Source organism: Typopeltis vanoorti, chromosome 19, assembly GCF_054136105.1.
Source record: "Typopeltis vanoorti isolate ZY-2024b chromosome 19, IOZ_Tvanoo_1.0, whole genome shotgun sequence".
Classification (NCBI taxonomy): Eukaryota; Metazoa; Arthropoda; class Arachnida; order Uropygi; family Thelyphonidae; genus Typopeltis; species Typopeltis vanoorti.
The window spans coordinates 93,985,755-93,999,506 of NC_143567.1; the positions used below are offsets into that span (position 1 = coordinate 93,985,755).

The window sequence follows — 13,752 nt, forward strand, 5'->3', positions numbered from 1 at the left end:
TACATAGACTTCTTCAGATGTTAAAAAACATGTAAGAATTCCAGTAATAAACTGTAGAGGAATTTGATCCGAACAGTATTAAAATACGTAGCAAAAAACACTCTAGAGGCTAAAGCCTAGATGAGTTTAAAAAGAAGAACAATCTGCAACTGTATTATTAGGCACATGCATGCATCCACAATCTCATGCACACCAATATTGAATGGTAGAGATGTGGCAGTCTGATAAGCTGTAGCTTAAATTACTATTGATATGAACAGGGTTTAGGATTATTTCTTTTGACTCCAAAATTTTTCTTTCTACCTCATAATAACAATGGTAAAGATTGTTAGACTTTTCCCAGAGTACTGGATGTGGGAGGCCCTCCTCGTTCGAATTTGCTGAAAACAGGACAGCTGGATAAGGCAGTGGCTCGAGTTCTTTTGTAGTTGATGTCTCTTTAGTGTTCTTCAATATGGAGTTCGATTGATTTTTCCATCTGTCCAAAGTAAGGTTTACCACAATTGCAGAAAATTTGATAAACGCCGGAATATTTGAGACTGTTATGATTAATCTTTGGTCAACTAAGAAGGGAATGTAGCTTAGGCAGTGTTGTGAAGAAGATTTAAATATTAAATTTTCTTAAGATTTTTGCTAATTTTGGAGAGATAGAGCTGATGTAAGGAATAGAAATACTGCCCTTAGAAACTGTGGTATCTTCATTACGGCATGGGGGGAGGATCGAAAAGGAGTTTGTTAATAATTTTCTTTGAATAGCCATTTAACTGAAATGTGCTTTGAAGATGATTAAGTTCGTTGCTAAGATCCTGTTCATCCAAAAGAAGTGAGCGAGCCCAGTGTCCAAGAGTAGATATGATGCCGAATTTCTGTGGAGGGTAATGGTGAGAATCAGCTTGGAGATATCTGTCTGTATGGGTTGGTTTCCTGAAAATAGTGATTTTGAATTTCTCATTTAAATGGGATAATTTTACATCTAAGAAAGAAAGATTTTTTTTATCTTCCAATTCAGCTGTAAACTTAATGTTAAGATGTATATTATTTAGGTATTCTTGAAAGTTCCGGAAGGTATCAATCAAGGCCATGTTCCCAAATTAGAAGGACGTCATCAATGTAGCATTTCCACTTTAGGTTGATGAAATGGCCTTTTCTTCAAAATCCTCCAGGTAAATGTTGGCAAGAACTGGGGATAAAGGGTTTCCCATAGCTAGGCCTGAATTTTGCTTATAGATTGTGTCTTAGAATTTGAAGTAACCGAAGGTGACACAGTATGTCAATAAGGCCATGATCTTCTTAGATACTTGTCTTTTAAAAGGAAAAGTACTTCTTCCGTTGGAACATTTGTAAACATTGAAACTACATCAAAGCTGGTCATGATATCTGTATCTTTGATTGTAATATCTTTGCACTTAGATACAAAATCTGTGGAGTTTTATATGAAGGATGTAGATTTCCCGGAGAAACATTTTAGAGAAGAAGCGAGATATTTAGAAAGCTTGTATGTTGGAGAATCAATACCTTCGACTATGGGACGAAGCGGGATATTCTCTTGTGAATTTTTGGAAGGCCATATAGCCGAGGAATTAGAGGATGGAGAGAACGGAAGAAAAGGCATAAATTTCTTGGTAATTCTGTTGTTGTTCTCAGTAAATTGTTTGTACAGTTCTGAAATTCTCTGGTAGGATCTCTTTCGAGAATTGAGTAAGTGTCATATGTAGTAAATCTTGTATCTTATGCTGATAATCTGTTTTGTTGAGGACAACTGTAGCATTTTCTTTATCTGTGCCGGCAGAATAATAATGTCTTAGTTATTCTTTAGTTGTTTAATAGCTTGTCATTCTGAAGAGAGAATGTTGTCAATAGGAGATTTAGCATTGTTAATAGTGAAGATAGACTCACAATATGGAGTAGGTTTGCATCCTGGGTAGGAAGAAAAGAAGCAGCTTTTTCAATTTTGGTTAGTAATAATTCTTTAAGAATAGATTTTGGTGACAACAAAATTGAGTCCCCTTGAGAGAACACTTTTTTTAGTGGCCGATAGGTTGTGACTAGACTTGTTCATAACCACTTTCTCCTGAGACAGGTGAGGTTTGTTGAAAAAAAGACTTCTCTTGTTTTTCTCGGAGAGAATAGAATTTCCTGATTAGTTTTAACTTGTTGACATTTTGAGATTTAGAGGCAAAAAATTCACTTACCTCCTTAATATGGTTCCAGATGCTATTATCAACTGAATGCTCTATGTTATTAGAGATTTAAGAAAGAGAGAAAACCAAATGTGAGCAATTACAGAGCAAGTGCCCTACTAAATGTTCCAGGTAAGATTTATGAAAGCTTATTTAAGAGGCATAGAGAAACTTAGGGGGGAAAACGAGGTATATTCAGGCTACATAAAATCTTGTTCTGACAACTCCTAACTTTAAGATAAAAATGAGAATACAACAATCTGTTTTCGATTATTAGATCAGGAAAAAATATGTAATAACTTGCCAGTAGAAAAGCTCTTTGAAATAATGCAGTGCTATAGTGGGACATTATAAAGAACCATGTGGGAATGCCAGCCTGGTTGGCCAAGTGGTTAGTGTATCTGCTCTCTCAGAAGGCTGCAGGTTCAAATCCCACATTCATTCATACAACTGTATATACAATCTCCCAATATGGAGTGGGTTACCATGGGAGAAGTAGACCCAGTCCTCCTGTAATGGACCATAATGGGAGAGGCCTCCACCCAGCAGTGGAGGAAGATACTGGCTGAATATCATCATAGGGAAATAGAATGTGCTAAACTTATGTTTTGCACATTCATGCTGGGCTGTGTTGCATATCTGTCAATAGTTCATTTGCCTTTGTAATGTCCCTTCTGTTTCAGGGCACATTTGAATTTGTAGAATCTGTGAACTATCTTCATGGTATACATATACTTTTAGAAATTTAAAAATATAAACAGTTATAGAATTTCTCTTAATTATTGATGAATTATACAATCAGAAAGCAAAAAGTCTTTTCCCTTCTAACATAACTTTGGTTTCCATAGAAAACATATGTAATGATTTTTTGCATGCCCAACAGATGGCAAACCAGAGGTTTGAGACAATCTGTCACATTCTACACCATGGATGAGTACCAAACAACACAATTTGTGTTATTCTTGGCACGAACATGTTATGTTACATATCATCAGTTGATATATAACATGCATATTTACAAATGCAATCTACATATCACACATCTAACTAGCAACTTTCATCTATTCTCCTAAGGATCATCTTCATGATCTTGCACAACCTGGAGTGTATAAAGTTCCTTGTGCCTGCAACTTACCCTACTTTGGACAGACTGGCAGATCTCTTAACATCCAGTTTAAAGAATGCAAAAACATATATCTGTGTTCATCTGTACAGCAAATCATGCTCTGGACTTCAGTTCACCTAATTAAATAGAAGAAGACAGCTGTGCAATAGGTCTGAGAGACTTAAATGAAAGAAAACAACTGTGCTGCATAAAGTTTCTAGAAAATATTTTTTGAATTATCATCAGCTATGAAGCACTTCCCCAACCTCAACAAATACAGCTACATTAATTTACCAAAGATCTGAGAAAACGTTAATCAAAGACCACATTTATACAAACATGTCTTCCTTTATTTAGCCTCACTTTTCTGAATTAATTTCATTGTCTTCTGGCTCCTAGAAGGTACCCTGTTGAAACAGCAGTTCCCACAGCTATCTGATTAAGTGCTGTCTGTTTAACACATTTGTAATTTGTGCTCTGAAGGATACTAGTAGGAAATCCAGAAAATTATCAATAAGTTTGATAAATTATTTATTTTCTTCTCGTTTTTATACTGCAAAGCACTGTTATGAATAACAACCAGTACGACAGCATTCTTATTACCAAGATCACATAAAAATAAGATTTAGGTGAACTGATGTAGTTAGTCCAGAGAAGACTGAAATGTACTTATAGTAACAAAGAACTGACAAAGTAACAGATTAATTTGGGAGAAAATGTTGTCAAGACACTAATAATGTAAATTTAATTGTGTGAGGTTATCACAGTATGTGTTTCAAAAATGAGCTACTCTTCATTCCTGACGGATTTGAAAACAGGCAGCACTATCCATAATGTATTTTCCAAATGACAATATTCTCAAAGTGACACTGATGTGGCTGTAGGTGCTTTTATAACCATTATGTATATTAAAATTGTGTTTTGCTCACCACCCTTGCTTTTTTTTTTTTTTTTTTTTAAATAAGGCTAGCTAAAATTTTTGTGCTAACCAGATTTTAAAATTTTATAAAGAAACCACTTTTCTCTTTACTCAATATTAAACATTAAAAAAAAAAAAATCACATCTCTTTATAATAAACAACTTTTATTAAAATAACAATATGGCAGTGTTTTAGGGAGGCACAAACCAAGGCACATCACCACTACCACTGTAACATTACAAAACATGTTTGAACATCATTTAACATAAAATTTACTAAAAAATAACATTCCTTCTATAGCATAATTTTTACTAATAAAGTATTGTAATATAAAGTAAGTATTATGAAATGCTGGAATGTGTTTAGTTTCACCTTATATTTCTTTCACAGTCATTTAAGTAGTGTACACACACATACAAAAAAAAAAAAAAGGTAAAAATTCAAGGAACTATAAAATACATTAAAAACAGCTGCCTCCATGAGTTATATCCTTCCTTCGTGTTAGATCAGCCTTTTCTTTCAATAAGATAGGCACATTTGTCTTCTATTTCATCTGTAAAATATGTTATAAGATTAGTTTAAATCTAAATACCAGAAATGTTATTACTAAAAAAAAAGTTTCATAGTTGGAATAATTTGAATACTAAATAACAATCAATGCAGCTCTTTATGTTCGTGTTATGTAAACAGTTTCATTCTGTGTGGTTTTTCATGCGACATACTTTTCTATAATACGAAAAAAAAAGCTATATAAGTACAGTGGAAAAGGAGCTGACCAGCCCATAAGGATTAAAATTAAATGCTTAAAATTATTGATTAAAAAATTTATTTGTTATGACTAAAAATATACCTGAATATGATCTAGAATTTCTGTTATGTTGAAATTTTTGAGAATTTCAGTATAAAGACTAACAAGTTAACAAATTTTTCCTGTAACAAGTTAAACGAAATTTTTTTTATTACTTCTCCAATTCTTTACTAGTTTCACATAACTTTTGTGTATGCATTTTTTTTTTTTTTAGAAAAGTGTTTTAAAAAGGGTGCACAGCAATATTTTTTTTTCATATTTAATGCTTTATCCAAGTGTAAGCAAACAAAGTTTGAGCAAGAATTTCTTCATGAGTAGGTTACTTGTATATAAAAGCTAATGACTTGACATTAATTGCTTTAGTACCGTGAAGTCATTAGCTTTTGTATACAAGTAGCCTAGTCATGAAGATACTTCAGATTTTGTTTCCTTAGATAAAGGATTAAACAAGAATATAATTTTTTGCTATTTTTAATTTATAACCAAGTGAAAAAACTTTCTATGAAGGGGAGAGAAATGAAGAACTGATTTTTTTTTTTTTTTTGCCCTTTTTTAATCTTAAACTTTATGTGGTCCTTATACTGAATACTCCTGAAGGGAAAATGTTCACCATATTTGTTGAACTTCCAGATTTGGTTACTTAAAAGCTATTTTAATTTTAGTACTGAATTTAACAAGGGTCTGAAACAGAATTAGACTGAGAAAACAAAACCAATAAGCATATGCTGAATATACATTTAATGGAACATTACTGTGACTCTACTATCTCCAATATGTGACATACATCAAATTACAAAGCAAAAATACAAACAAAAGAAATTAGAATAAAAAAAAAATCACACTTTGAAAGCTCAACAAGAGTGATTATCTTTTCCTTCAAGAATATTCAGGTACACATTTTCCTCAATATTCTCATTTTAACAATTTTAAATCAGCAATTTTAAATCTTACAGGTTGTTTTCTGGAGCCCAGTTTCTTGGGAATTTATCTGAATCTTTTACAATACAATTGGTAGCATTCTACAAACAAAGTACATGTTATGCATACATTTAAAAAAATTGTTTTTTGCAGCCAAATATTTAATCATCTTAAACTATTTACATAACATATGCTCTCTAGAGAATAATACAAATATAAGCAGCATAAATCCCCCCCCCACCACCACCATGCACAAGCTCACCAGAGTCTCCATATAATATGAGCACTATATTATGAGGACCAACTTTCATAATAGTAACTGTTAGTCATATTTTACTATAGCAGATTTGCTAACTAAAACTACTATAAAATTCTATATAAAAGGAAATTCAATATAACAAACCAGTCCACTGATCCCCACAGGCTTGGTAGTTAAGATTATGAAAGTTTATTTTTCACTTGGTTAGACTATAATAATTTAGTTTAACCATGCTACTGGCCAAGACATCTATAGATGTCAGTTATCATGGATGCGAAGTGCATATTAAAATGTAATACCATTGATATTACATTGAAATATATGACTGATACGAAGCGTATGAGGATGCGTATATGATCCATAATGGCTGGTGAGGTGGTTAATCCTTTATCCAGGTGTGAGCAAACAAAGTTTGTGCCTGAAAGTATCATCAGGACTGGGATAAGGTGGTACAACACCAGGAAACTCGTTGCAAAGGTGGAGCAAGCTAACATCAATCCTATCTCAGTATCTCCCATAATGCAAAACACATCTCCTTGCAGATATGTATAATGTTATGCATTAAGGGAAGGACCACTACCCAGACTAGTTTCGACCTTTATTGAGGTCTCTTCAGTGGTAGCCAGGCCCAAGTGGAGATACCAGGCAGAAGCATTAGCAAGGTCATCTCTACCTGCAGGAGTTGCCAAACGGTGTGCTACCTTTGAAGAGACCTCAATAAAGGTTGAAACTAGTCTGGGCAGCGGCCCTTCCCTTAATGCATAACATTATACATATCCGCAAGGAGATGTGTTTTTGCATTATGGGAGATACCGAGATAGGAGTGATGTTAGCTTGCTCCACCTTTGCAACAAGTTGCCCGGTGTTGTACCACCTTACCCCAGTCCTGAAGATACTTTCAGGTGCAAACTTTGTTTGCTCACACCTGGATAAAGGATTAAACTAAATTTATTATAGTTAAGATTAAATTATTATTATTATTATTATTATTATTATTATTATGCAAGTTCCTCCAGAGAGTGAAAGACTCACTAAGGGAGGGCCTTTTCCAGCTCATTCAATTCCTAAATACCTATAATATTTTTCTTTAAAAATATTCACCAAAGGTACACTCACAATATCTGCTGCTAGCCCATTCCACAGGCTCACTACACACCAAGAAAAATTTTCAGGGAGGAGGGCACTGACAGTTGCTTCAAGCCTTTTTTGATAATAGATAAACTACAACATGGAGAGGCTGAATTTGAAGTTGCACTTTTGAATTCAAAAGGCTGTTGTTACTTTCTAATATGTCTATTTCTCACTTTTATGAATTGTTTATGGATAAAAGTGTCAGAAATGTCTGAAAGAATCATCCAGCACTGAAAATCGCCCAAAGTTCAGAATGTAATGAGCTGACAGCTACATTAGTAGTAATAGCAGCGAGGCTAGTACAAATAGTGATGATTTGCATGCTCCACTTCCTCTTTATCTCTTCCTCACAAAATACAATGAACCACAACCCAAAGAAATGCAATTTTACTGTGGATCTCAAAAATTCTCCCAGAAAAAATAGTTTACGTAGTTGAAACCTACAGTCTAAACCAGAAGTACTATTCCTAACAGAACCACAACTGGCAACCTCAATAGCCCAGTTGCTTTCAGGGCAACTACACATTACACAGCTCTTTCCACCACAAGGGCAGCACTTATAAATCCATCAGAACTGACAACATAAGTGAAGCAAAAAAATTAGAAAGTGTGAGCTTACAAATGTTGATGAAGTATTGTGTCAATGGTTCATTACACAAAGAAGTGCTAGATACTTGGCAGACAGTCTGATCTTGAAGGCTTAAGTAAAAAATTTTGCTAAACAATTTGTACACAAAGGTTTTGTATGTAACAATGGTTGGCTGGATCAATTTAAAATCTGACATAACGATGTTATATCAGTTTTTAAAAAAGACTAATTGAAGTTATGTTTATTGTAAATTAGTATTGTTTTTAATTATGGAGAAATAAACTGTGTTTAGTAATAAGTATATTTTTTTGAAATTATGGACAAATAAACTGTGTTTAATATTAAGTAGAGGGGAGAGAACTAGGTATTTGTATAATACCTAGATATTATACAAATAATATCTAGGTATGTAATTACATTATTTTTCCAAATACTTCATTTTTTTATAATTTTTTTATCAAGTTATTAATAGGAAGCAGATTTAACTTATCACTAATATAGTGAGTAATGGCTATAACAAGGAAATTTTGTTGGTCTTGTGGTGTTCATTACAACCAAGTTTGACTCTATTTGTTTCCTTATGTCAAGTTATGAGATGGTTTGGCTATGTGACCAGAATGGAAACAGAAAGATTACCAACTAAAGCCATGTATATAATGATGGAAGGTAAAAGATCCAAAGAGTGGCCCAGAATTAGATTGATAGGCAAAATAAAAGAGGACCTGAAAACCATATCACAACATGCAACACAAAACTGGACAGAATTGTTCAGACTCTCTAGGGACAGACAGAAGTGGAAAAAGTTCATTCAGCCTTATCATCATCCACATAGATGATGGAAGAGAGAGAAGAAGAATGTAATGCAAATTCAGAGAAGTGTAAAATGTTACAATTTACACCTGCCTAGCATAAAATTTATGCTTCCTAGCCAGCCTGAAGACCATAAGAATGCTTTTCTTAATGGATCTTTGCAGAGGACTAAAATAAACTTGCTGAAATACAGACTATAATACAATTATAATTGTATTATAGTCTGTATTCTCACTAAGCAAATTTCATGTTTATCAAATGAAGTGTTACAGACATTGATGGCATGCAAAGTTGGATATAAGATCTACTTTAGCAGCCTGAAGTCCTATAAAAATATTTATTTCAGTATCTAAATATTATCCAAAACAGAACTAACAAGATAATGGAAGGTGAAATTTAATATTTAGACAGTATGTCAAAATATCAAAACTCCAAAATAATTAGCTATATAGTCTTGTGTATATTTGATAAATTGGGGCCTGCTTATAAACATGAGTAAATATCTATTCTCTCCTTCTTTTGAACTACTTCTACAGAAAAAAAGCCAAAGTACAACTAGTTTCCATTTTACTTACCTTCCTCTAAGCCCAAGCATTTGCCCCATTCTAACAGAGTAATCATGTGATCATCATTTGCATCACAACCATCCAAGAAGGGCGCTATACAGTGTTCCATTGCCATAAGAGGTGCTCTAATTGGAAAAAGTTCATGTCGAGAAACAGCCCTACAGATTAAAAAAAGAGATACATACTATAACTTGAAAGATATACACATATAACTTATTATGCTAATCTGATTGTTTAGATCAATGTATTACGTAAATTACGGAAGATAAAAGATGCACGTTACAGAATAAACATAAATTAAAGTGTACTTTTGAATTTTCTAATTTTCATAGCTGATATCTTCAGGGAATTATGCTAACACTAAGAAAAAACACTTCCACTGTGTAGGCAAAAATAATAAATAAGCAAAGCCATTGCTTACATTTTATAAATGATATAAAATGCTTACACTATGGTGCAAACATCTTATATCAGTGCACCCCCCCCCACAAATAAGTCCACAATCCTGTCCTAAAGATAAAACAATTTTTTTCATACCTCTTCAGGCTTTTAATAAAGCAGATGATAGTATAACATACAAAGGAAATAACATTTCTCACCATCCTCTGCCTCTTCAAAGAAATGAAACAGAAATAGTAGAACGAAGACATTTCTTCCTTACTTCCAACATCTTTTCTAAAAAGAAGATTATATTATATAATATAAACCAAGCGGGAAAAGGACTAGGCTTTCATAGTGCCACCTGGAGACTTAAGTGTTTCAAGAGTGGCAATGGCTCGACTCACATTTACCCAAATTCATACTTCATCATCAACAGCTTTCTTCAGTTCACTGCTGGACGAATACTTCTCCATGCTTCATCATTTTGACCAGTCTTGTGCATCTCTCTATGATAAATGTCCATAACATCTTGTTGTCTTATTGTCACATCGTACTGAGAAACAACCCTGCAGATTAAAAAAGAAATACATACTATAACTTGAAAGATATACACAGACAACTTGTTATGCTAATCTACCTGATTTCTGATAACCAGTTTTTGGTGTCCATTCTATTGTTCTCTTTGTCCATCTGTTGTCAGACATTCTCATCACATGTCCTGCCCAGTGCCATTTGTTGCCTTTTATTACTAATGCAATGTCCATTACCTTTGTTTGTTTCCTTATCTAAGTATTATTCTTCTTATCTACCTGGGTTATTCCCAAAATGGCTCTTTGCATGTTTCTTTGTGTTGTTTTCAGTTTCTCTAGGTGTTTTTTTTTTTTAGTGAGATTCCAGGTTTCACTACCATAGCTCATTGTTGGGAGTACACACTGGTTGTAGATCTTTCTCTTTAGGCAGTTTGGTAAATTGCTTTAAATATCTCTCTATGATGATAATTACTGCTACTAATTCCTACCATAGTGAGGGTTAACTACAGTTAACTCTAACTGCACCAGACTCAAATTCATAATATTCCACATCTAAGATCCTTGTGGTTCATCATTTAATATCAGAAATTAATTTATAATTTCTTGAATAAATGTTGTACAATTTTCTAGATGGATAACAGATTGATTTCTCTATAATTATCTCCTTTTTATGTTTTATCTCTTTCTTTTTAAATAACTGGCACCGTTAAGATTTTTTACTCCATCTGGTACTATTGTTTTAAGAAAACACTTTACTTTAATGGTTAACATAAATATTACTTCATTTCCTCTATATTTTAACATTCTAAGGTCAGAAAAAAAAAAAGAAATCAGAAATTGCATTGCATAATACTATACCAATTATTTTCCTCCCTTTTTTAATTTTTCCTAAAATGTTTTCTGTTTGTTGTGATGTTATTTCACTGTTCAAGTATTCAGGGAAAGTTATTCTTTCTTTCCATCATTTTCTTAGCCAACCTCACCTACCTTTGAATATAAGCCATAAAAAAGGTTGGAGAAACTTGAGCAGTTGTTCTTCATATTGCCAAGACATTTGATTGAGTCTAGCATCATGTCTTTTTTACTCCTTCCCTTTGTGAATGGAATGCCAGCTTCCTCACTGGTCATTCACTGTGAGTCATGGCAGAAAGTTTTCTTTCAGATTTTTCAGTCACTGCTGATATACTTCAGGGCACCGTGCTTTCACTTACACTTTTTCCTCTTTACATCAGTGATCTCTTCTCTCTGACATCCAATCCTATTCACAGCTTTGATGATGAATCTCCACTTCTCTTTTTCATTTTCAAAATCTTGGTGCTCAGGAATTCACACTTCAAAATCTTCTTCAACCAATACCTTAAACACTGATCTCATTGCCATTCTCAAGTGGGATGAGGATAACCCGGTGAAATTTAATGCCACCACAGTGCAATTCTGTGCCATTTCCCAGAAGGAAACCCATGCTTCACTCTCCCTCACGTTTGACAATATCCTGCTCACCAACTGGGTTGATTTTCACATCTAGCCTGCCCTTGGCACAAATGCATCAGATTCATAGCTGCTTCTGCCTCTAAAATACTCAGTATTTTTTTCATTCTAAGCAGTTCTTTTCTCCTGCTCAACTCCTGACACTTTATGAAGTTCAAATCCACCCAACTTTAGAATACTGTTGGCACATTTGGGATAGCGCACTTTGGAACTTCCTCAGAATAATATTCAGAAGAGAACAATCCACTAAGTGATGACCTCTCTCTCATCGACTCTCTCCAGTTGCTTCCCCCATAGATGCTCTGTTGCTGCTTTATGTATTTTCTATAAATATTTCCATGGGCACCACTCCACCAAACTCCATTCTCCACTTTCTTCTAATCACGTACAAACACAAGCAATTGCTGGTTTACACTCATATATATACAGTTCAGCTTCACTCATCAAGCCAATTTCTCATCTACTTCCTTCATTTCCCCATACCTCTACTCTCAGTCTTCCCAACAATGTTTTAATCAATGATCACAACCCTCCAGTCTTTAAGAAAGACAAACAAATTCCCCTTTTTTTTTTCTTTACCACTTGCCCATACACACACTCCACTGTCATGTCATCAGTCTTGGGACTTCTTGTATGCTCGGTTTAAAAAGGAAAAAAAAAATTATTGAAATATTCTTCCTAATATTTTTTTTATCTCAATTAAAGCTGTGTTTGGCTAATTAATCTTCATATTTGTTTCTGTGTAATAAAAGACATGTTCAAGCTGTTTCAAATAGTTCTCATAATTCTGATTTTTATTTCTTCATTAGATTTATTTTCTTTAGTGTTATCCTTCAAGCTGTTCAGCCAATTTTGTGAGATGAAAATCTGAGTTTCCAGGAGAGAGGAAACCCAGCTATCATCATATGAGACAAGCTACCTCACACCTTCAGCTGAAAAGTCCTTATAAAGGTTCTTCACACCCGAGATTAAGGATTAAGAATTATAAACACATTAACACAAGAATATTTTAATGTTTGCCACATATTTCAGTCTGAAACTAACACACTATCCTCAATGGCTTGATAGGAACAGTTTTTACAAGGTGGAATACAAACAGCTGATCATTCAAAAGTAGAACGAGCTACATGATGTTACATTGCTAAGCATTAAAGAGAGGTAAATTTCATCAGAGTGATGAATAAATTATAGGTATTAATTCACAATTTTATATAACAATCTTAATTTATAAATTCAATTAAAGATAACATTAGACTGATGTAAGAATTAAAGGTCTCAATTAAAAAAAAAAATTAGTGTGTTATCCGAATTAAATGTTCCCATATTTTTGACAAGGATATACAGTCATTTCGATTCAAGTTAGGGCATTGAAATAAGGCCTCAGCACTCTCTTTGAATAGGCATTCAAATTTATAGCAACATCTGTGTAGAAGGTGAGTCTTGGGCCAGTAAATGTTGTGGCTTGTCTCTATCCCGTGCTCCAATCCAGACTTATTGGATTTGTTGCGAAGAATGTATGATTGATGTTCTTGTATTCTTTTTTCTATAAAGCGTCCGGTTTGTCCAAAGTACAACAGATTGCAGTTACAAGGAACTTGATATACACCAGGCAGAGACATAGTTGAGCGTTTATCTTTAGAAGAGGGAGAAATAGGTGTATATTTTGTTAATAGGGATAAAAGTGGCTGTTAAATCATATTTCTTCAGAATTCTTGAAATTGGTTCTGAAATCCCGGAATTGGAACTCGACGTATTGATTCTTTGTTGTTCTGGATTGGATTTTAGGAATCGAACAGATGTGTAGTTTTTTCGGAGAAGCCATTTAATTTCATGTGATGTTTGATAGTTGAAAGTTTTTTCTGTAATTCATGTGGAGTTTAGCAATTAGTTCTAGCTCGTCGAATAAAACATTTTATAATTCCTGTTTTTTGATAAGGATGATGGGCAGATTGTTTGAGAATGTGACATCCAGTAAAAGTGGGTTTTCTGTAAACTGTTGTTGTCAGAATACCTGAAGGTGAGCGGATGAGGAGGATGTCTAAAAATGATAACTCGTTGTCTTTTTCA

The 13,752-nt window shown here is 33.7% G+C and overlaps 1 protein-coding gene across 2 annotated transcripts in view; it reads right to left on the minus strand.

Annotated features, from left to right (window-relative positions):
* Nucleotides 1-4,352: 4,352 nt before the first annotated feature.
* Nucleotides 4,353-13,752, minus strand: part of LOC150096360 (SPARC-like) — a 150,048-nt gene continuing 140,648 nt past the window's right edge. For both annotated transcript variants that reach the window (XM_090409146.1, XM_090409147.1), the window contains exons 7-8: nt 9,296-9,444; nt 4,353-4,758 (exon numbers count right to left, since the gene is read on the minus strand). In XM_090409146.1, the coding sequence (XP_090265272.1) occupies nt 4,712-4,758; nt 9,296-9,444 (196 nt within the window). In that variant the 3' untranslated portion in view covers nt 4,353-4,711. The remainder of the gene's footprint in view (nt 4,759-9,295; nt 9,445-13,752) is intronic.